We start from the raw sequence: 21,349 nt of genomic DNA, 5'->3' as shown, positions 1-21,349 counted from the left end.
AGTCGAAATGGTGCGGAGATATTTAAAAGAGACTTTTCTAATACCAGAAGAAAGTTTGCCACCTATAACAAGGGCTCAATATATTTCTATGGGTGTGAAAAATCTAATTGTTTCTACCAGGGCTGTGGAGTCGGTAGATAAATGTTCCGACTCCGACTCCTCAGTTTTTTGTACTTCTGACTCCGACTCCGCGTGAAACAAGATCTTCATCCGCGTAAAAAGATGTTGTGCGTATGGTAGGAGAGCTTGGTTGGATGAATTTTTCGAGTCTACACCAGGTGATTTCTACCAACGAGGTATTGAAAACCTTGTTGAGCGTTGGAAATAAGTTGTAAACAACAACAAGGGAGAATACATTTATAAGTATTGGTGCTCCGAATTGTGCGTTGCGTGCCATAGAGTGAAGTACGTGTTCGTTTTGCGGTTATGTGAGGCACTGCATGCATTGGTCTTTATTCTTACAGTAGAGAAGTCATTAATTATAACTTTTTGTGAATTGGGACATTTAAACTTGCTTTTTTTAAATTCCAATCTAAATTTAGTCGGAGTCGGTGCATTGGTTGGCAACTCCGACTCTGACTCCAGATACACGAAATTTCCTCCGACTCTGACTCCACAGCTCTGGTTTCTACTCCTAAAGAAATGGGACAACATTGAGTCTGTCTGGATAGGCATGTGGGATCTCTCAGAGAGAGAAAGAGATAATGGTTATTGCGGATGGGCAGATTAGGTGGGCCATTTGGCCTTTATCTGACATCATGTTTTTATGAAACCAGAGCCTGAGACCAACTTATAGGTTAACTTAGAGAAGTATCAATAGTTTAAATAGAACTTTAAAAGCTTACCTTCCTCCTTACAGCCACTAATTTTGACCACAGCCATCATCCAAAGATGGCGGCGGTGTGTTTTTATGCTACTTATGTATCCTATGTCAAACCAGCTGATGGTGACATTTAACTTATGTCACCACCCCACCGGAACACAACAAGAATACAAAACGTTATCCAAATAAGGAAAAGTTACATACAAAATCTTATTTTTCTAGACCTTCAATTTATAATTTAGAGGACATCCCCAACATATCCAGCCTTCGGCTGGATGGTATTGAGATAATATATCCATCTTTGTTCTAAATAATTAAATTTTGTTTCCCAGTTACCTCCCTCCCTCCCTTTCTTGGATAATGTCTATCACTCACCAGCATAGTTGGGTGTATGTTGTTTGTCTACCCAATGTTGAACTAATGGGGCCTGTAAAGCGTCTGTAAATATACGAGATTTATGTTCATTCAAGCGGATCTGAATAGAACGTTTAGTACGTCCCACATAAACCATATTACATGGACATGTTATGATATAAACTACTTTAAGATTTGTAATTTGTAACTGCTTTAGATCTAATAATCTGACCTGTCTGGGATCTTTCCAATGAGTAGATCAATATGTAGTATGTAGGAATCAGAGAGAAAAAAACTAACAACATATAATAACTCTCTGTAAGGTACAATCTATCTATTAGAATATGGATCAGCGCTGACCCATATTCTAATACAGTGATTCCCAACCCTGTCCTGGAGGAACACCAGGCCAATCGGGTTTTCAGGCTAGCCCTAATGAATATGCATGAGAGAGATTTGCATATGATGGAAGTGATAGGCATGCAAATTTGCTTCATGCATATTCATTAGGGCTAGCCTGAAAACCCAATTGGCCTGGTGTTCCTCCAGGACAGGGTTGGGAACCACTGTTCTAATAGATAGAGTGTACCTTACAGAGTTATTATATGTTGTTACCATCTTTCCAATGAGCCCCTATAATTGTAGAATTACACCATTAGCAATGCTGTTACCATTGGCGAGTGATAAACAGTATCCAAGTAAGAAGGAAGGGAGGGAGGGAGGGAGGTAAGTGGGAAGCAAAACTTAGGAGAACTTGAGAGCAGGTCTTTTCCTTCCGGCTTAATATCCCTACATCCTGACCACAAAGCTAAGTACATTTTAAAATTTATTATAAAATAGTTTTGAAATGAGGTTTGATGAGGAGCTGACACATAAAGCCTTGGACTATGAAAGTATTTTGAGTCCTGGGTGGTGCCGCTGAGAATCATAAAATTGATGTGTTGAGAGTTACAGTGAGAAACATAGAGGTTACTGTTTTGAATCTGTGAGCAGTTCTCTAATGTTTGATGATTAGTGAGTTTCAATACACTACACTACAGGTGCTTTGGTGAAATTGATTATAACAGAAAACCTCAGTCACATCCATAATAGCTGATCAAAAATGGCAAACATAAATTAAACCAAAATCCCAAGAAGCCACAGAATAGAAATACTATAGGCATTTCTTCCTATATTGTGCAAAACATAATGGCAGGGATAATGTTAGGGGAATGCAAATAGGGCAACTAACCCCCGGCCAGAGAGAGCCCTAAGCTTGCTCAGGAAGCTGAAAGAAGGCAAGGCCTGGTAAAGGGCTTTGCAGACCCCAGTTATATTTAACACTAGCTCTGGCTGGGTACACATTTCAAATCTAACATATTCTAATCACAAAATAGAAAATAAAAGTTTTTTTCTACCTTTTATTATTTTTCAAGTCACGTTGGTCTCAGGCTCTGGTTTCATAGAAACATGATGGCAGATAAAGGCCAAATGGTCCACCTAGTCTGCCCATCTGCAATAACCATTCTCTCTTTCTCTCTCCGAGAGATCCCACATGCCTATCCCAGGCCCTCTTGAATTTAGACACAGTCTGTCTCTACCACCTCTTCTGGGAGACTGTTCCATGCATCTACCACCCTTTCTGTAAAAAAGTATTTCCTTAGATTACTCCGGAGCCTATCACCTCTATGCCCTCTCACTGCAGAGTTCCCTTTCAAATGAAAGATTCAACTCAAGTGCATTTACATTACATAGGTATTTAAACGTCTCTATCATATCTCCCCTCTCCCACCTTTCCTCCAAAGTATACAGATTGAGATCTTTAAGTCTGGCCCCATATGCCTTATGATGAAGACCACACACCATTTTAGTAGCCTTCCTCTGGACCAACTCCATCCTTTTTATATCTTTTTGAAAGTGCGGCCTCCGGAATTGTACACAATATTCTAAATGAGGTCTCACCAAAGTCTTATACAGAGGCATCAATATCTCCTTTTTCCTACTAGCCAAACCTCTCCCTATGCAACCTAGGATCCTTCTAGCTTTCGCAGTCACCTTTTCAACCTGTTTGGCCATCTTAAGATCATCACATACAATCACACCCAAGTCCCGCTCTTCTGTTGTGCACATAAGTTCTTCACACCCTAAACTGTACCTTTCCCTTGGGTTTTTGTAGCCCAAATGCATGACTTTGCATTTCTTAGCATTAAATTTTAGCTGCCAAATTTCAAACCATTCTTCAAGCTTTGCCAGGTCTTTCTTCGTGTTATTCAAACCATCCGGCGTGTCTAATCCATTGCAGATTTTGGAATTATCCGCAGAGGCAAATCTTACCCAACCCTTCAGAAATATCGTTTATAAAAATGTTAAAAAGAACAGGCCCAATAACAGAACCTTGAGGCACACCACTGGTAACATCCCTTTCCTCAGAGCGATCTCCATTGATCACTACCCTTCCACTCAACCAGTTCTTGACCCAACCTGTCACTTTGGGACCCATCCCGAGGGGACTCGGGTTATTTATTAGACATGTGTGTGGAACATTGTCAAAGACTTTGCTAAAATCTAAATACACCACATTTAGTGCACATCCTCAATCCATTTTTCTGGTCACCCAGTCAAAGAAATTGATCAGATTTGTCTGACAAGACCTACCTCTAGTGAATCCACAGGATTCCAGAAACTTGACCACTCTCTGTTTTAAAAAAGTTTCCATTAACTTGCTTACCATAGAAGTTAGACTTACGAGCCTGTAAATTACATTACATTACATTAATTCCCTATTTCTGTCTTACTTCCATTTTTGTGGAGAGGGACCACATCCGCCCTTCTCCAGTCCTCCGGTACCACTCCCAACTCTAGAGACTCGTTGAACAGGTCAGTCAGCTGAGCTACCAGAACTTCCCTAAGTTTCTTCAGCACCCTAGGATGTACACCATCCAGCCACATTGCTTTGTCTACCTTTATTTTAGCTAGCTCCTCATGAACACAACCCTCTGAAAATCGATCATAGTTTATTACTCCTCCATCCCTATTCACGTTTGTCTTCTGTGGTTCCGCTCCCGGCACTTCAGCTGTGAACGCAGATTAGCTTCTACATATTCCTCCCCTTCACCTTTGAGTCTCACAATGCCACTTTTGCACTTCTTCCTATCACTAATATATCTAAAAACGACTTGTCTCCCCATTTTACCATATCAGCTATACAGTGGTACCTTGGTTTACAAGCATAATTCGTTCCAGAATACTCGTATATCAAAGCGAGTTTCCCCACAGGAAATAATGGAAACTCGCTTTGATACGTTCCCACCCCCCGAGGCCAGCGGCGCTGCTCTATCCCCCCCCCCCCCCCCCACAAGAACTGGCATTGCTCCCCCCAAAGGCCCCCCCTGCGATCCGGCACCCTCCCCCCCCCCCCGCGATTCATCACACACCCCCCCTGCAATCTGAAGTCCCCCAGACCCACCAGAACCCGCTTCTTACTGTCATCTGGGCCTTGGCACCAGCACCGGCATGTCCTGTGCGTTGGTGCTGGTGCCCGAAGATCGGCCTCCTCTTCTTGCTGGGCCTTGGGCATCTGTGCATGCTCAAGGCCTGCAAGTTCACATTCTCTCCGAGATCTCTGAGGCACGCTCGGTTTCTGAGGCGCCGATTTTTCAAAGCACTCGCAAACTGGTGCACTCATAAACCGAGGTACCACTGTATTTTCTTCCATTTGCATCTTTGCTTTCCTGACTACATGACCAGCCTCTCTTAACTTTTCCAGATATTTTTGCCTGTCTTCCTCTTTCTGCAATTTTTTTTTGTAATTTATGAAAGCTAACCTCTTATTCCTTACCTTCTCAGCTACTACTTTTGAGAACCAACGTGTCCTTCTTTTCCTCTGACTTTTACTTACTTGTCGCACAAAAAGGTTTGTAGCCCTTACAATCACTCCTTTCAGTTTTGCCCACTGCATTTTCACTCGTTCCAGACGTTCCCATCCAGAAAATAATTCCTTGACGTAAACCCCCATCCGAACAAAGTTAGTTTCCTACTTTCTTCTCTTAACTCACTCACCAGGATCTCCTGTCATTTGACATTAGTTCTTTCCCAAGGCTCACCATCCATATTCCATCTCTGTGTATGTATTCCCCTCATGTTCAGCATCTCTCTTCTCTGTTTCTCCTATACTTCCCTTTCTAGTATTCTTCTGTGTCCATATACCCTCCCATGTCTGGTATTGCCCCGTGTCCATTTACCACTTCCATGCAGTATTCCTCATTGAGTCCCTATCCCAATGCTCCCATATTGGCTTACTATATCCCTCTTGTTGTATATTTTCCCCTCTTACTCCAATGTGTCTCTCACCTTCTCTCTTTCCTCCCTCCCTTTACTGTGTTCAGTATTTTATTTCCTTTTCCTTCATCCCCTTAATTCAGCTTCTCTTGCCCTTCTCTCTCCTCCGCCCTACAGGTCCAGCACCTCTCACCCTTCCCTCCAGCTCCAGCCCCCCTCCCTTCCCTTCCATGGGTCCAGCACCTTTCTCCATTCCCTCCAGCTCCAATAACCCCACTTGCAGTCTAACCCCTCTGTCCATTCCCTCTAACTCCTCTGACATGGGTGCAGCACCTCCTTCCAGCTCCAGTCACCCCACCTTTTGCAGGTCCAGCACCCCCTTGTCTCTTCCCTCCAGCTCCAACCACTATCTCCCTTCCCCCCCCAGTCCTCAGACCAGGTCTAGTACCTCTCTCCATTCTCTTCATCTTTGGAACCAGCCAGCCCGCCAACCTCCCCCCACCCCCCATGGGTCATAGCAGTCAAGTAGTTCCCCCACATGGGTACAGCGGCAGCCTCCCTATGCGGGTTGGCATCTCTTTGCCTTCCTTACCAAATCCCCTCTCGCCTCACACCTATTTTACCTTAATGAGCCTCAATCATGCCACGGAAAAGAATCTTCAGAGGCCTACTCCAGGGCCTTCCTTCTGCAAAGTCCCTCCTTGATGTAAGGCTTTTACCGCTGGGTGGTGAATGGCCTTACTCTCGTTCCGAATGGAGGAGTGGCCTAGTGGTTAGGGCTGTTTGTTCTGACATGTAATTTCTATCCATTAAGATTCCATATTACTATCCATTTCTTATTGATTTTTTGTTGTCTCAAATCCCTCTCAAATATATAATGCTATTCCCCTCCAATTTGATCCACCTTATCATTGCGAAATCATTTGTACCCTGCTCATTTGTCTCATCAACACATTAAGACTCCAGAGTTCTGCCTGCTTCTTGGGTCCTGAGGATGGAAAGGGGAGCACTTCTGAAAATGCTACCCTGGAAGTTCTTGATGTCAGCTTTCTAGCTAAGAGCTTAAATATGACTTCCAGAACCTCCCACCCACATTATCCTATGTTGTTCCTCCCCAATTCTGCCTAAAATCTTATTTAAGTGACACATGATGTCTGCAACCTTCTCATCAGGCAGACAAGTGACCAAACGATCTTCATGTTCACCAGCTACCTAGCTATCTACATGCTTAATAAATGAACCTCCAACTAAAACAGCCATCCTAACCCTTCCCGCCTAGATAGAAAACTCTGAAGACACATCCTTGGTGCGAGAGGATACTGCATTCCCCAGAGGGCAAGCTTGGGCTGCAGGATTACTTCCTGCCTCTCCAAAGTAATAGGTCATCTGAAGGGAGAGTTTCTCTTCCATGGCAGCACAGAGGTTGCCAGACTAGAAGCAAGACTTTTCAGTTACGTCCCTGTAGGTCTTCTCTATATACCTGTCTGCCTCAGTTCCTTCAAGTCTGCTATTGTAGCCTCCAGGAATCAAACTCATTCCCTGAGTGCCACGAGCTGTCTGCTCCGAGTACACACATATGACCTCTCACTAAATGGGAGCTATCTTGTCTCAGTTTGGGCAGCCACATAAAATAATGTATGAGAAAGATCCCAGCTACTGAAGATTCACAACTTCAGGGAAAGTGCCTGCTAATCAATTAGGGCTTTCAGCTATGCTGCTAAGTAATATACTTTTTAAAATTCAGAACTGCTAGCCCTCGCTCGTTTGGGTTTGAACAAGATTTTCCTAGCAAGCTTGGTGGGAGGAAGGGTTTGCCTACACCTTCAAATATATCCAAACTTTTTCTTATGCAAACTTTGAAAGATAGAATCAGGTACTTCAAGCAGAAGGATGTGAAAAAGATAGCAAAACTTGGGGAACATAGGCAATCATATTGCATCTAATGAAGCATGTCAAGTGAAACTTCAACCAAGAGTCCAACTCAAAGCTAACCCAGGAGCGATGGAATATTCTTTTGACTGAGAAGAGACAGAAAAACCAATTTTCAGGCCCATCCACAAGCTCTCTAGATGCTGTGCTGGGTAAAACATTGATAGGGCCATGGCCATGCCATTTCACTGCCTATGTAACCCTCCCCAACAGCAGAGGAGCAAGTCTTAATTCCCAGATGCCTAACAATAGGAATTCCCCTAAAGCAATGGTCGGCCACATTTTGGATTTGTAGGTATTTGGAGGGCCTCAGAAAAAATAGTTAATGTCTTATTAAAGAAATGACAATTTTGCATGAGGTAAAAACTCTTTATAGTTTATAAATCTTTCCTTTTGGCTAAGTCTTAATAATAATATTGTAATTTATAGCTAAATAGACATAAGATCAAGAAACTGTTTTATTTTACTTTTGTGATTATGATAAACATACCGAGGACCTCAAAATAGTACCTGGCGGGCCACGGGTTTGAGACCACTGCCCTAAAGGAAGTGAAACCAATGAATTGGGCATGTGAACATTAAATTGCATCTGATTTAGACACATTCAGCCTAAATCCCCTTGGAAATGGTCTTTATGGTTTTAATACCCTCTTGCATGGATGGCTTTGTTTAGCCATTCAAGTGGTAATTTGGTCTTCCTTCTACATTTAAACTCGTGGAGATAAAAACCATATATCACCAGGTGCATATATTAGATATAGGCTTAGCCCTCGTAGCTGCTCTTTTTAAATGTCCTTGCTATATCCTGCCTCCCCTTTTTAAATTAGTAATATTTATTCTCTTTGGTATTATGTCAAATTTAATTGCACAATGATCGCTACTACCAAGCAGCTCCCTTGTACCATATCCTGCATTCCACTGAGATACGCGCATACATTCAATGTCCCCAGGAGCTGCAAATTACTTTATAGCTTCAAAAGCCTTAAACTTTAGCTGGATTAAACATATGTACATAGTCAAACACACCCTATAAGTATATGGAGGTGAAATTGCCAGGTGTATTAAACTTGCAACATGGCACTGGTGAGCTGTTACAGCCTGAGTCTGTTTCCTTTTATATACAGAAAATTGGCTAGAGGGAGAAAGTATCACACACAGAACAAATACAACAAAAATTAAGAAAGCAAAAATAAAAGTATCCAAAATTAGAAAAACCAAAAGGCTGCACTTGACTCAAGACAGGATACTTCCAAGCGAAGTGAGTAACGGCTGAGATCAAAACAAGACAGCTCTAGCCACACAGCTGCCACCAGCACTCCTGGCACTGAGGTAATGAAGGCTTGCTTAAGGAGAAGCTCCAGCTTCCTATCAGATGAATCCTTAAGTTTCGATACTCCCTCTACTAAGATCATGGTGTGTTTTTTAGGGTGACAGGTCAAAAACGCGCAAGACAATCGCGCGCAGACAAAATAGCGCAGACAAATAAGCGCAAGACAATTGCGCGCAAGACAATTCAGCGCGGCGACAACTCAGCGCAAGACAATTGAGCGCAAGACAATTGAGCGCAAGACAAGTCAGCGCAAGACAACTGAGCGCGCCACTAGAGGCCGCTTGACCATCGTAGGACACGCGCACGTACCCGTTTTTTAGCACCTCTGTAGCCAAGGCATCTACCTTGGGAGCCCAAAATAATTGGTTTAGGTCCTCCCCAGGGAAGGGAAACAAAATTGTAATAGATGTTAAACTTTATGAGAGGAAACCTGCTCAAGGACTAATGAAAATCAAAAGACTTATCAGTTCCAGATTTCAATCATGGACCTTGACAAAACCTCTCATAAATGCAGAAACACCAACCTAATGTGTGACTGTGCAATACTTAAGTCAAATAAATTATCTAAATATGTGTTTCTTATCATTGTTTTTTTTATAACATTGCTTTTATATATTTTTTTAACTCTTCTCCTTAATAATACTTATATCAGAGCTGGATATAATAAGTGCCTGTAAACTTATGTTAAGTATCAGTCCGCTCCCTACTTAAGATAAGTTTACAGGCACTTATTACATCCACAGTCTACAATTGATGGCTATTTTAAGAGTTTGTGCCACAGACTTGATTAATGTCAAAAACAAGCCACCAGAATGCTAATTACATTAAGCTTGATGTGCAGAATCTTCCCTGGATCAATTTGTTTTTGAATTTTAAATAATTCATACATTTTAACTATATTGTTCTATATTTCATTGAACTTGAGAGATATTTTATCAAAAAGACTTAGCTTAGATTTTGTGGTTGCTGTAAGGGACTGCTTGTGCCAACATGTTTCGCGATAAAAACGCTTTTTCAAGACTGGGTCCCTAATAATGAAATGCCAGTTAGTGATCAAGATACATGGCATTTCATTATTAGGGACCCAGTCTTGAAAAAGCGTTTTTATCGCGAAACATGTTGGCACAAGCAGTCCCTTACAGCAACCACAAAATCTAAGCTAAGTCTTTTTGATAAAATATCTCTCAAGTTCAATGAAATATAGAACAATATAGTTAAAATGTATGAATTATTTAAAATTCAAAACCAAATTGATCCAGGGAAGATTCTGCACATCAAGCTTAACGTAATTAAATAGTTTGAACATGGAGTGATGCATCTGAGGATCAAGTTAGCATTCTACATTAATCAAGTCTGTGGCATATCTTGAATGTATGATTGCTTCTATAGACCTTTGTATTACATAGTGCAATTACTGATTATATTTTAAGAGTTTGTCATCTTTGATATTTATGGTCAGTTTTATAGCCCGATGTTTGCTTACTGCTATGTGTGCCGAGAACTGGTTATAAGTGTATACCAGCTATGATATAAGCATACATATTGAGATCTTAAGTCTGTCCCTGTATGCTTTATGACAAAGACCACCGACCATTTTCCTCTGAATCTCTCTAAACCGATTCCAACCTGTTTATATTTTTGAAGCTGAAGTCTCCAGAATTGTACACAGTATTCTACAAGAGGTCTCCCCAGGGTCTTATAAAGCAATACCTAGTTATGTCAAAAGGGAGCACTGTGAGACAGGAAGGAGGTTGGGGTGGGAGTCCTTGGGTTAGGCTAGGTTGGAAATTAAGTCATTGGGTTCTGGAAAAGGGAAAACAAACTGGTAAATGTTCACCAGGTGATGGCTTAAAATACAATAATACACTGGTTTATCTGTATGTGGAATTTAGTCCAGCAGAGGCCACAAGATAGCAGAATACCCATGTTTTAACAGACAAAAATAGTCACTGCTGGTACTGCAGACCCTCATCCTTCATAGAAAAAAAAACAGGAATATAGTCATAATAGATTTGTCCTACTTATCCATTTAGTTGGTTTTAAGAAAGGTTTGGACAAATTCCTGGAGGAAAAGTCCATAGTCTGTTATTGAGAAAGACAAGGGGGAAGCACTGCTTGTCCCCATATGGTAGCATGGAATATTGCTACAACTTAGGTTTTGGCCAGGTACTAGTGACCTGGATTGGCCACTGTGCGAACGGGCTACTGGGCTAGGTGGTCTGACCCAGTAAGGCTATTCTTATGTTCTTATGTTGTAATGTACCAAACAGACATGTGCACATGGTCAAATATGGATGTGCATATGGCCGGGTGGGGTTGCTGCACACGGGTCACTGGCATGTCCCTTCAAGAGGCCTAGTTTTCAAGGCTTTGCTCAGGATTCAGTGCAGTCACGGCAGTTTCTAAACCTTCAAGATTCAGCAGCACTGTAATCAAAGCACAGCCCTGGAAAGACAGGAGAACAGCTGTAGGAGTGCCATAGGGCCATGATTTTTGAGCTGCATTGTGTTCTACGAGGTGGAAGATAACTAGATGCAAAAGTGAGACGATGAAGGGACACAGATCAGACATGTACCCAGGGCAGTTCTACTGTCAAATATCCTCAGACAGTGGTTTGGGTGTCTCAAGATAGAGCCAGCCAGCAGGGAAAGCTACAGAGCCAGAGACACAAGTCGATGAAGCCGTCTGCGAAATGCGCGGTGGCGGCGAAAAGGGCGAACAGAATTCTAGGAATGATAAAGAAGGGGATCACAAACAGATCAGAGAAGATTATCATGCCGCTGTACCGGGCCGCTGTACCATGGTGTGCCCTCACCTGGAGTACTGCGTCCAGCACTGGTCGCCATACATGAAGGACATGGTACTACTCGAAAGGGTCCAGAAAAGAGCGACTAAGATGGTTAAGGGGCTGGAGGAGTTGCCATACAGTGAGAGATTGGAGAAACTGGGCCTCTTCTCCCTTGAAAAGAGGAGACTGAGAGGGGACATGATCGAAACATTCAAAAAACTGAAGGAAATAGACTTAGTATATAAAGACAGACTGTTCACACGAGAGGGCACTCTCTAAAGTTGAAAGGGGAAAGATTGGAGATATGCTGAAAGATTGGAAAAACTGGGTCTTTTTTCCCTGGAAAAGCGGAGGCTTAGAGGGGACAGATAGAGACTTACAAGATCATGAAGATCATAGAGAGAGTGGAGAGGGACAGATTCTTCAAACTTTCGAAGAGTACAAGAACGAGAGGGCATTCGGATAAATTAAGAGGAGACAGATACAGAACCAATGCTAGGAAGTTTGCTTCCAGAGGGCGTGGTAGGACAGAGTACGGTATTGGGTTTCAAGAAAGGATTAGATGTTTTCCTGAAGGAAAAGGGGATTGAAGGGTATAGATAGAGGATTAATATGCAGGTCCTGACCTGATGGGCCGCTACCTGAGCGGACTGCTGGACATGATGGACCTCTGGTCTGACCCAGCAGAGGCACTGCTTATGTTCTTAACGTAAGGAAGTTCTTCTTCACCCAGAAAGTGGTGGAAAACTAGAACACTCTCCGGAGTCTGTTATAGGGGAAAACACCCTCCAGGGATTCAAGACAAACTGGAACGTACGCAGGTGAGGCTGGACTAATTTAGAGCACTGGTCTTTGACCTGGGGGCCGCCGTGTGAGTGGACTGCTGGGTACGATGGACCACTGGTCTGACCCAGCAGTGGCAATTCTTATGCCTTTTGAGCCAAGTTATGTCCTTAGTTTTCGAGATAGCGGGCTTTTCAACTGATAAAGTGGTTTCTATATTAGATGCAGGTACTTATTTTGAACCTGGAGCAAAGGAGGATTAAGTGACTTGCCTAGAGGGTCAATCAAACCCAGGTCCCTGCACTAACTGTACTCCTCCACTCTGTACAGTTTAGAAGTTGCTGCAAATTTCTAAGCTAGCCAACTGGTTGCCACTCACCTACTGACTGAGCCTACATGCTATAATCATGAAAGAATTTGATACCAAATTATATTGTAAAAGTAAAACGTATCCTGAAACAAATGGGTTAATCAAATTATTAGCTGTGAAATAACACATTTAAGCATGACATACAACTGAACTCTATTAGCAGTCTGAATTGGACTGGGCACATTTTCACCTCTTGACAGTTCTTTCTTATCAGTTATTTATGTAGATTGTACTCTAAAGCAGTGGTTCCCAACCTTGTCCTGGAGGACCACTAGGCCATTTGGGTGTTCAGGCTAGCCCTAATGAATATGCATGAGGGAGATTTGCATATAATGGAAGCGAGAGGCATGCAAATCTGCTCCATGCATATTCATTAGAGCTAGCCTGAAAACCCGATTGGCCTGGTGGTCCTCCAGGACAGGGTTGGGAACCACTGCTCTAAAGCATTTCTCTCTATATGTCCTGGCAGTGGAGAGTTAAGTGACTTGCCCAGGGACCGAGGGAGCAGCGCAGGGCTGGAACCTGCAATGTCAGGGGGGAAGTGGTGTTAACTAACCCACCTTGCTGCACAAGCACCCAGACCAGTGGCATAGCGAGGGTCAGTAGCATCCCCCACCCCTGCCCCCATACCTTTTTAATTTTACAGATGCATTCGGCACCACGAACTTACTGCCCGCGTCGTGTCGGCTCTCCCTCTGATGTCACTTGCTAGGTGCCGGAAGTGGCGTCAGACAGAGCCGGCACTGACAATCTGAGCTCTTTGACAAGGGCCGATTCGGCGCCGTCGGCTGCGACATCACCCATACGCGTGGCTGTTGCTATCCTGCTTGTCCACGGAGAATGATGGGGGCAGCAAGTTTGTGGTCCTGCCTCGCGCTGGGAAAATTAAAGAGGGAAGGGGCATGTGGCAGAGGGGGTTGGGAAGGAGCGGGGATGGCAGAGAGGGGGATGGGTGTCAGTGCCCCCCAAAATGGCACCCGGGGAGAACTACCACCCGCCCCCCCCCCCGACTCCTGTCTGTCATACAGTAGGTGCCAATGTGTCAAGCAAATGGAACGGCACTGAAAGGCATACAACATTCAATAGACGGTCCCTGCTCAGAAGAGCTTACAGTCTAAATTGGACAGACAGACAGGACATCTCAGGGTTGGGCAATGACAGTTCAAAGTCTGCCTTGACTCAGGTTTCGAGTGTAAGCTCAGCTGAGCGGGGGGCCTGTGTCCTTTGCGCCTCCGTACAGCGCTGTGTACGGAGGCGCAGGCTGCCAGAGGAAGGCGGTTGCTCGCGCGTGACTACGTAAGTGCAGTGAAACGCAGCGGCTGAGCGAGAGAGCGCGCGCGCGCGCGAGGGGAGGGGGGGGGGGCTCGAGACAACCGCTCCCCACACGCGCACGGCTGCACTGGGGAGTGGCGCGCGGCGCTGTCTGCATACGGACCTGCACGCCAGCGCTTCCATCGTGCTGCTGCTGCTGCTCCCGCTCGCTCTCTGAGCCTGACGCTGCCCGGAACCGACGGCTAGCGGCAGCGGCGCTGAGGGACGGAGCGAGCGCCTGACCCCTAGCGGCACGGAGGACGCGCCGCGGCGTCCCGGCCCTCGCGCTCGACGGAGCCGCCGCTGAACGTGCGCCTCATCGGCCCTGAAGGGCAGTCGCAAAGCGCGCGACTCCCCCCGCCCCCCCATGACGTAAACAGTTAAAAGACGTTGCAAAATGCGTGCGCGCGTCCCTTCCAACAGAATCATCACAGTGCAAATGATGGGGGGAAGGGGTAAAACACGGATCTGAAGTGCACATCCGGGAAAATTGGAGATCCTATGCCGAGACTGGCGGCAAAACTTTTGCCACTTTTAGGGCTCCTTTTACGAAGGTGCGCTAGGGTTTTTAACGCACGCACAAAATTACTTTACCATCTCCTAAAAAGGAGGCGGTAGTGGCTAGCGCGCTCGGGTGCGCTATTGCGCGGTTTAAGAAGCCCTTAGGCTCAGCCTAGGGAGGGAAAAGCATTAGGATCCGTCAGCGCTAAAATGTCATCGAGGTCTGTCAGAGCCAGAGACTACAAGTGGCGCGGACCTCAGATTTTTAAGGATGTGCAGTTCAGATCCATGAGGACCGCGAGGTCAGATGCACTGCAGACCTTTGCACACATTTTTTAACACCCCCCCCCCCCCAAAAAAAAAAAAAACACAACACCAGCTATTTGCCATCCAGTGTCATATGGCAGGAGCTCACGGAATCAGCGCGGAGGGAGAGATCTGGAGGAAGGGACGATGGGGCTAATGGTGCCCTTCCTCCCTCCTTAGCTATTAGAGAAGGCAGAGCTGGGGGCCTGAGCTGAGCGTGCGGGTAAAGCGGTGGAATAAGCTAAAAGGCAGACTTGTCAATGTACGCACCTTAGATTTACTAAGGACGTGCGCTTTAAGATCTGCGAGGTCCATAAGTTCTGCCAAAACGGTTAAGAAAATTTGACCTTGGCTGAAGAAATTGCACTTGTTACCTGTGCCGTGTCGTACGCTTCTCCCTCCGTATTGGCTGTGATTGGAGATTAACAGAACCGCAAATAACTTTTTCATATGTTATTCACTGTTTTCCATTACAAACCATCATGAATAGGGTGAAACCACAAATAACATGGTGGGAGACCTGGCCAGTTCCTGAAGGAGAGGCAAAACACGGCAAAGAAAGTGCTGGGAATCGGCGATTTTCTCTGTAAATGCTTGGAATCAGCGATTTCTCTATGCAAGCTGACGTAATTTGGAGGGAGGAGCCAGCAAGCTAAAAACCGTGAATAATCGAAACCGTGATTGCTAAAACCGCAAATACAGAGGGAGAAGTGTATTCTTTTCCAAAACTTTTCACTTTGGGATTCCTTGGTATCTGTCACAAACGATGGCAATCTGACAACCACTCAGAATTTGCGATCTGATGGTCATTGACGGACTTCTCAAAAATGCACTATGAAAATACGAGAACTTTGGCTATTTCCATCATGGGAGCAATGCGGTAGAACAAATTAACTGGACCGCTAAGGGCGCTCTCTGATATTCAGAAGTTAAAAAAAAAAATACTTAAAATTACATTATTTCTAGAAGCATTTCAATAAAATATATATTGTCTAATGCTGGTTTGAGGATCTATGAAATTATGGGGTGAGATGGAGGACCATCATCATGAGAACAGGAACATAAGAGCTGCCATACTGGAACAGACCAAAGGTCCATCAAGCCCAGTATCCTGTTTCCAATAGTGGCCAACCCAGGTCCCAAGTACCTGACAGAAACCCAAAGAGTAGCAATATTCCAGAGCTGAGATTGTGATGTCATAATGCCTCATTCCACCAATGCCTATGAGCCAACCGTAGCAGTGATGTCACAATGGCTTGACTGTCTTATACTTGGCTCACATAAGAATTGTGATACTGGGACAGACAAGGTCCATCAATCCCAGTATCCTGTTTCCAACAGTGGCCAACCCAGGTCCCAAGTAGCAAAACAGATTCTATGCTGCCTATCCTAGGAATAAACAGTAGGTTTCCCCAATGGCCTATTGGTAATTTAAGATGTATAAGCCTTTGACCCCCCTCCTGGCCCTTTACTCCCCCCAAATAGGAGAGCTTCATGCAGCGCGAAGAGCTCCGGTCTCACGCAGTGAGGCCCGCTGCCCCCGCCAGGATCGAGAGGCTGAAGCGGCTGGTGGTGCCTAGGGAAGGAGAGGAGCAGGAGGGGCTGGAAGAAGAGGAACCCCAAGAACGTGTTCACCCAGATGCCTGGAGAGTGGCAGCGGCTGCAGTTCAGGTTCAAATCCCACCCCAGCCCCAATTCCATGACATTGCATCACCACCCTTTTTCTCCTGCCATAGCAGAAGTCGAGGTCATTTACATCCAGAGGAGCCAAAATTGAACCAGTTCCTTGATTATGTCCCATGACAAGCCATTTGCATTGGGTTTAGCACCCCCCCCCCCCCTCATAAGTTAGAAAAGGTGGCTCCTGAGTTTCCTTTCCGCCTGAACTACTTCCTTGAAAAGTATATATCCCTTTCTCTGGCTACAAGAAAAGAGCACCTTAAGTGTGACATTTTAAGACAGTGGATCCTGAGATGCTTTCATGTATCCCAGTCTCATGTAGGTGACATTGGGCCAACTTAATAGTTTAATAACTTAATAGGTTTGTGACTAGCCTTTGTTAGGTAATACAGTACCCTTATTCCAATATAACCCAGAATCTGCCTGCTGGTTGGGGCAGCATCACTCCCAGCCATGGCTAATGTCAGAGGGAAGCAACCAGGGCAAGAGGGAAGAGCCTGAAGGTGGTCTTCCAGGCCCATTCCTCAGTTTCTGTCCTGAGTCCTGCTTGTGTTCAAACCCTTCTCCTAGCGCTCTCAATATTTATTTTTCACATACCTGCTGAAAGGAGTACATTGGTCTCCTATGGGTTATGTTAATAAAATGTTAGCAGTTTTCTTGTTAAGCTTTCAGTTCAGTTTGACTACGCTGACCATCTCCATGTCAGTGGTATACCCACAGATGAGCCCACTCCAAATTCTGGTACCTTTGTTATGGCTGGCAGGGAACCTCTGGTGGTCAGATCAGGTCATTCTTCTATAGTTGCTAGAGCCAGCAGCTGGCCCAGAACTGTCAGGAGGGGAGGGGGGAGGGAGGCTTGTGGGCCTGGTGCTTGTGCAGTCTCTGCATGCACCTGGCCTGGCAGGAAAGCAGGGAGAAATTGGGGGGGGGGGAGAGAAAGAAAGGGGAGGCAGAAAGAGAAAGGGGATGGGAGCAGGGAGAGAGGAAGAAAAAATTGGATTCATGGAAGGACAGAGATGTTGGTTGGGGAATGGAATGAGGTCTGGAGGAGAGGAAGCATGCAGGAGGCAGAAAGAAAGGAAGAAATATTGGATGCATAGTCAGGAGACTCATGAAATCACCAAACAAAGTTAGGAAAAATGATTTTATTTTCAGTTTAGTGATCAAAATGTGTCCGTTTTGAGAATTTATATCTGCTGTCTATATTTTGCACTATGGCCCCATTTTACTAAACCGCGATAGCGTTTTTTAGCGCAGGAAGCCTATGAGCGTCGGGAGCAGCACAGGGCAATCAGCGCAGCTCCCTGCGCTAAAAAACACTATCACAGTTTAGTAAAAGGGGAGGGGGTTATTTGTCTATTTTGTATAGTTTCTTTCTTTCTCTCTCCCTGCCCCCCCCCAAGCAAGGTGACATTGCATATTTTAAAGTCATCTGCCTTTATATCTTTGGAAAAAAAAACCCAAATATAAATGATAATTAACATTTTATCTACGCACAGCGTGGTTTATGTGTTTTTAAATTTTATTGGTGGGAGATCATTTTGACCCGGTCATTTTAAAAGTAGCTCACAAACCAAAAAAGTGTGGGCACCCCTGCTTTAGACATTCGGATATCCTTTTTGAACTTTATGTTATTCATATTTTTCTCATCAATGCTCATCTCACAGTATCTGTGACTCCTGATGCAGGTGCATCTTTATGCTGAAACACAGTACCGTGTTGGGTCTTGACCATTTGTGATTGGACATAAGAAACATTTTTATATCATCCTAGTGGCTCTCTGTCTATTGCTGAAAAAGTCCATTGTCCTGTCACCACTATTTTCCTGACTCGAGGCATGTTCTACACATGGATATAGCTTATATAAAATTGTGTGAATGTAACAGCATGTGTAAGTACATGTGTCAACAGGTCTGCCTGTAGGCATTGCCAAGTTCTGCATCGAGGTGGCACTGTTTATTTAATAGGCACCCAAAGTTGCACATCCTTTGAATTAAATATAACTATGAAAACCATTTATACACTGCTAGGGGTTATTTTAGGAACCTACTGTATAAAGGCAGTTAAGACACATACCTTGCCTTTATAAAACAGAAGTGTAGGTTGATAGCATTTGTTGTAAAATTACTTTCATCCATAGGGGTGGGGTGGCTGGTATAGGGCAGGTAAGATTTCCTCTCTCCACACCTCTGTGTTAAAAATAACCTCTCTGAGAGCAGGGATGCCAAAGCCCTATCAGCCAGAGAGATTTGCTGCCAGAGCCACTCTCCACTCCTTGTGTTGGTGCAGGACAGAGGAATTGAGCAGCATGCCTCTAGATGCTGATGAAAGGACTCTTCACAAGTCACACATACCTCAGTTGGACCACAGGATAACCAAGAGTTAAAAGGGGAATTCAGGGAGGACAAAACCATAGCAGAGAGACTAAGGCCCCCCTTTATCAAGCCACGTTAGGGGCTGTTTTTTTTTGTTTTTTTTTAAATTGCCGGTTGCTGCAGTAAAAGCTCCGATGCTCAGAGGAATCCTATGAGCATCAGAGCTTTTAACGCAGTGGCCGGCAATAATAAACCGTAACATAGCTTGATTAAAGGAGGCCTAAACAAATTCTTTGCTTTGGACTTTATCAAGATATGAGGAGGAGATACCCTTACCAGAAATGGTATGGAATGGGGCAATTTGACAAGCTAAAGTGGAGCAAATCACCTAGACCAGATGTTTGACATCACAGGGTACTGAGAGAACTAAAATATGAAGTTGCAGAGCTATTATTAGTGATATGTAATTTATCTTTAAAAACAAGCATGATTCCAGAAGATTGGAGGGTGGCCAATGTAATGCCAATTTTTAAAAAGGTTCCAAAGTGGCCCAGGGAATTATGGACTGGTGAGCCTAACTGGTGCCATGCAAAATTACTGAGCACATTCATGCCGGGGCAGTCTGTAAGGATGTCCAGTGATCTTAATCAACATACACCCTAATTCTATAAAAAGCGCTGAAATTGCATGTACAAATTTGGGCGCACTACCACTCTGCACACAATTTAATTGAATGAGCCAGTTAGCACAAATCATGGGGGACCTTAAGCAATTAGTGGAATCAATTAATTACATTGGAGATTTCTATTCCACCATTGCCCTGTGGTTCAAGGCGGATTACAAAAGAATTACAAAAAACATATTACAAGAAGAAGATACTGTATTAATATTTACATGCATATTTTTAAGCACGGCTCAAACAATGTTTCAGCTTTCTGTTAAGAAAGGTTACATTTGTGCATCTGAGAAAGTCTTCTCCAGCAGATGATCACAGGGACTGTACAGCTTCAGACTGGTCACTGATGGCAGGGGCAATATTACCTAGGTGCCATTAGCATCTCTGAGGTTCTCGGATCACTGGGGAAATCATGAAGGGTGAGATGGAGGACCAGCATCATGAGAACAGGAACATAAGAGCTGCCATACTGGGACAGACCAAAGGCCCATCAAGCCTAGTATCCTGTTTCTAACAGTGGCCAACCCAGGTCCCAAGAACCTGGCAGAAACCCAAAGAGTAGCAACATTCCAGAGCTGAGATTGTGATGTCATAATGCCTCATTCCACCAATGCCCAAAAGCCAACATCAGCAGTGATGTCACAATGGCTGGATTGTCCTATACTTGGCTCACGTAAGAATTGCCATATTGGGACAGACCGAAGGTCCATCAAGCCCAGCATCCTGTTTCCAACAGTGGCCAACCCAGGTCTCAAGTACCTGGCTAGATCCCAAGTAGTAAAACGGATTTTATGCTGCTTATCCTAGGAATAAGCAGTGGGTTTCCCCAATGGCCTATGGACTTTTCTTTTAGGAAATTATCCAAACCTTTTTTAAACCCCACTAAAGCTGATTTCACATTCCCTAGCAACAAAATCCAGTTTAATTACATGTTGTGTGAACAAATATTTTCTCCGGTTTGTTTTAAATCTACTACTAGCTTCATCACATATCTCCCTAGTCCTAGTACTTTTGAAAAGAGTGAACAAGCAATTCATATCTACCCTTTCCACTCCACTCATTATTTTATAGACTTCTATCATATCGCCTCTGAGCTGCCTCTTCTCCAAGATGAAGAGCCCTAGCCGTTTTAGCCTCTTCTCATAGGGAAAAAAGGAGCCAATTTTCATGTTTTACAAAGTGAAAACTCATATCCAGGTTGGGTCTGCTCCTTCACCACTCCACAGTCCTACTTATTTTGTCTAAAAATGAGGTCCTCAGAAAAAAATAAGCTCCCCCCATGCTCATTAGGCAGTCTTCTAAGAACCAGTGTATGCAGAGATTTATATCCCAAGAGCTGAAGGTGGTATGGGTCTTATTACACATGTAGAAATAGCACTGGATACCTTCAAGGCATAAGGTGCACCAGATGAAGGATAATAGAGGCAATTAAAATGAAATCCAGGAAAAAAAACAACACACCCCTTCTTTATAATACAAATGAATGTAACAATAAAAAGAAAAGGAAAAAACTTCCCTTTCTGGACATCATCTTAAATTACCACTATCCTTTCTCTGGTGTCCTGAGCACTTTTCAATTAGTGAGAGAATGTTGGGTTGTTGGGGGTTTTTTTGTTGGTTGGTTTCTTTGGGGTGGTTTTTTGTTTTTTTATTTGGGGGGGGGGTAATTTTGGCCTCAATATTCAATGCAATTTAAGTGGATGAGAGACTCTTCCTCTGCCCCAAGTCCCTTCAGCCCCCGAAGATGAACCATTACTTCTAATTAGACCATCAACTCTATTGAGCAAGGATCATCTCTTACACTGTGTATGTCTAGCAGCACTATAGAAACGATAAGTAGTAATGGTAGAATTAGCTAGCACAGTATGGGCAGAAGCTTCCTGTGCTCAGGACACAGATTTCGGTAAAGGCACCAGGAGTCACACA

The 21,349-nt window shown here is 44.2% G+C and overlaps 1 protein-coding gene across 2 annotated transcripts in view; it reads right to left on the bottom strand.

Moving 5' to 3' along the window:
• SLC35B2 (solute carrier family 35 member B2) overlaps window positions 1-14,293 on the bottom strand; it is a 47,338-nt gene extending 33,045 nt beyond the window's left edge. Inside the window, exon 1 of one of the 2 annotated variants that reach the window (XM_033939806.1) lies at window positions 14,070-14,293. In XM_033939806.1, the coding sequence (XP_033795697.1) occupies window positions 14,070-14,089 (20 nt within the window). In that variant the 5' untranslated portion in view covers window positions 14,090-14,293. Of the gene's footprint in view, window positions 1-13,264; window positions 13,581-14,069 lie in introns of those variants that run through there. The other variant, XM_033939807.1, reaches the window with a different exon arrangement.
• Between the last annotated feature and the right edge of the window lie 7,056 nt (window positions 14,294-21,349).

This window comes from Geotrypetes seraphini, chromosome 3 (genome assembly GCF_902459505.1).
Source record: "Geotrypetes seraphini chromosome 3, aGeoSer1.1, whole genome shotgun sequence".
Lineage (NCBI taxonomy): Eukaryota > Metazoa > Chordata > Amphibia > Gymnophiona > Dermophiidae > Geotrypetes > Geotrypetes seraphini.
Note: the sequence above shows the minus strand (reverse complement) of the source record. Positions and strands in the feature narration are given on the sequence as shown.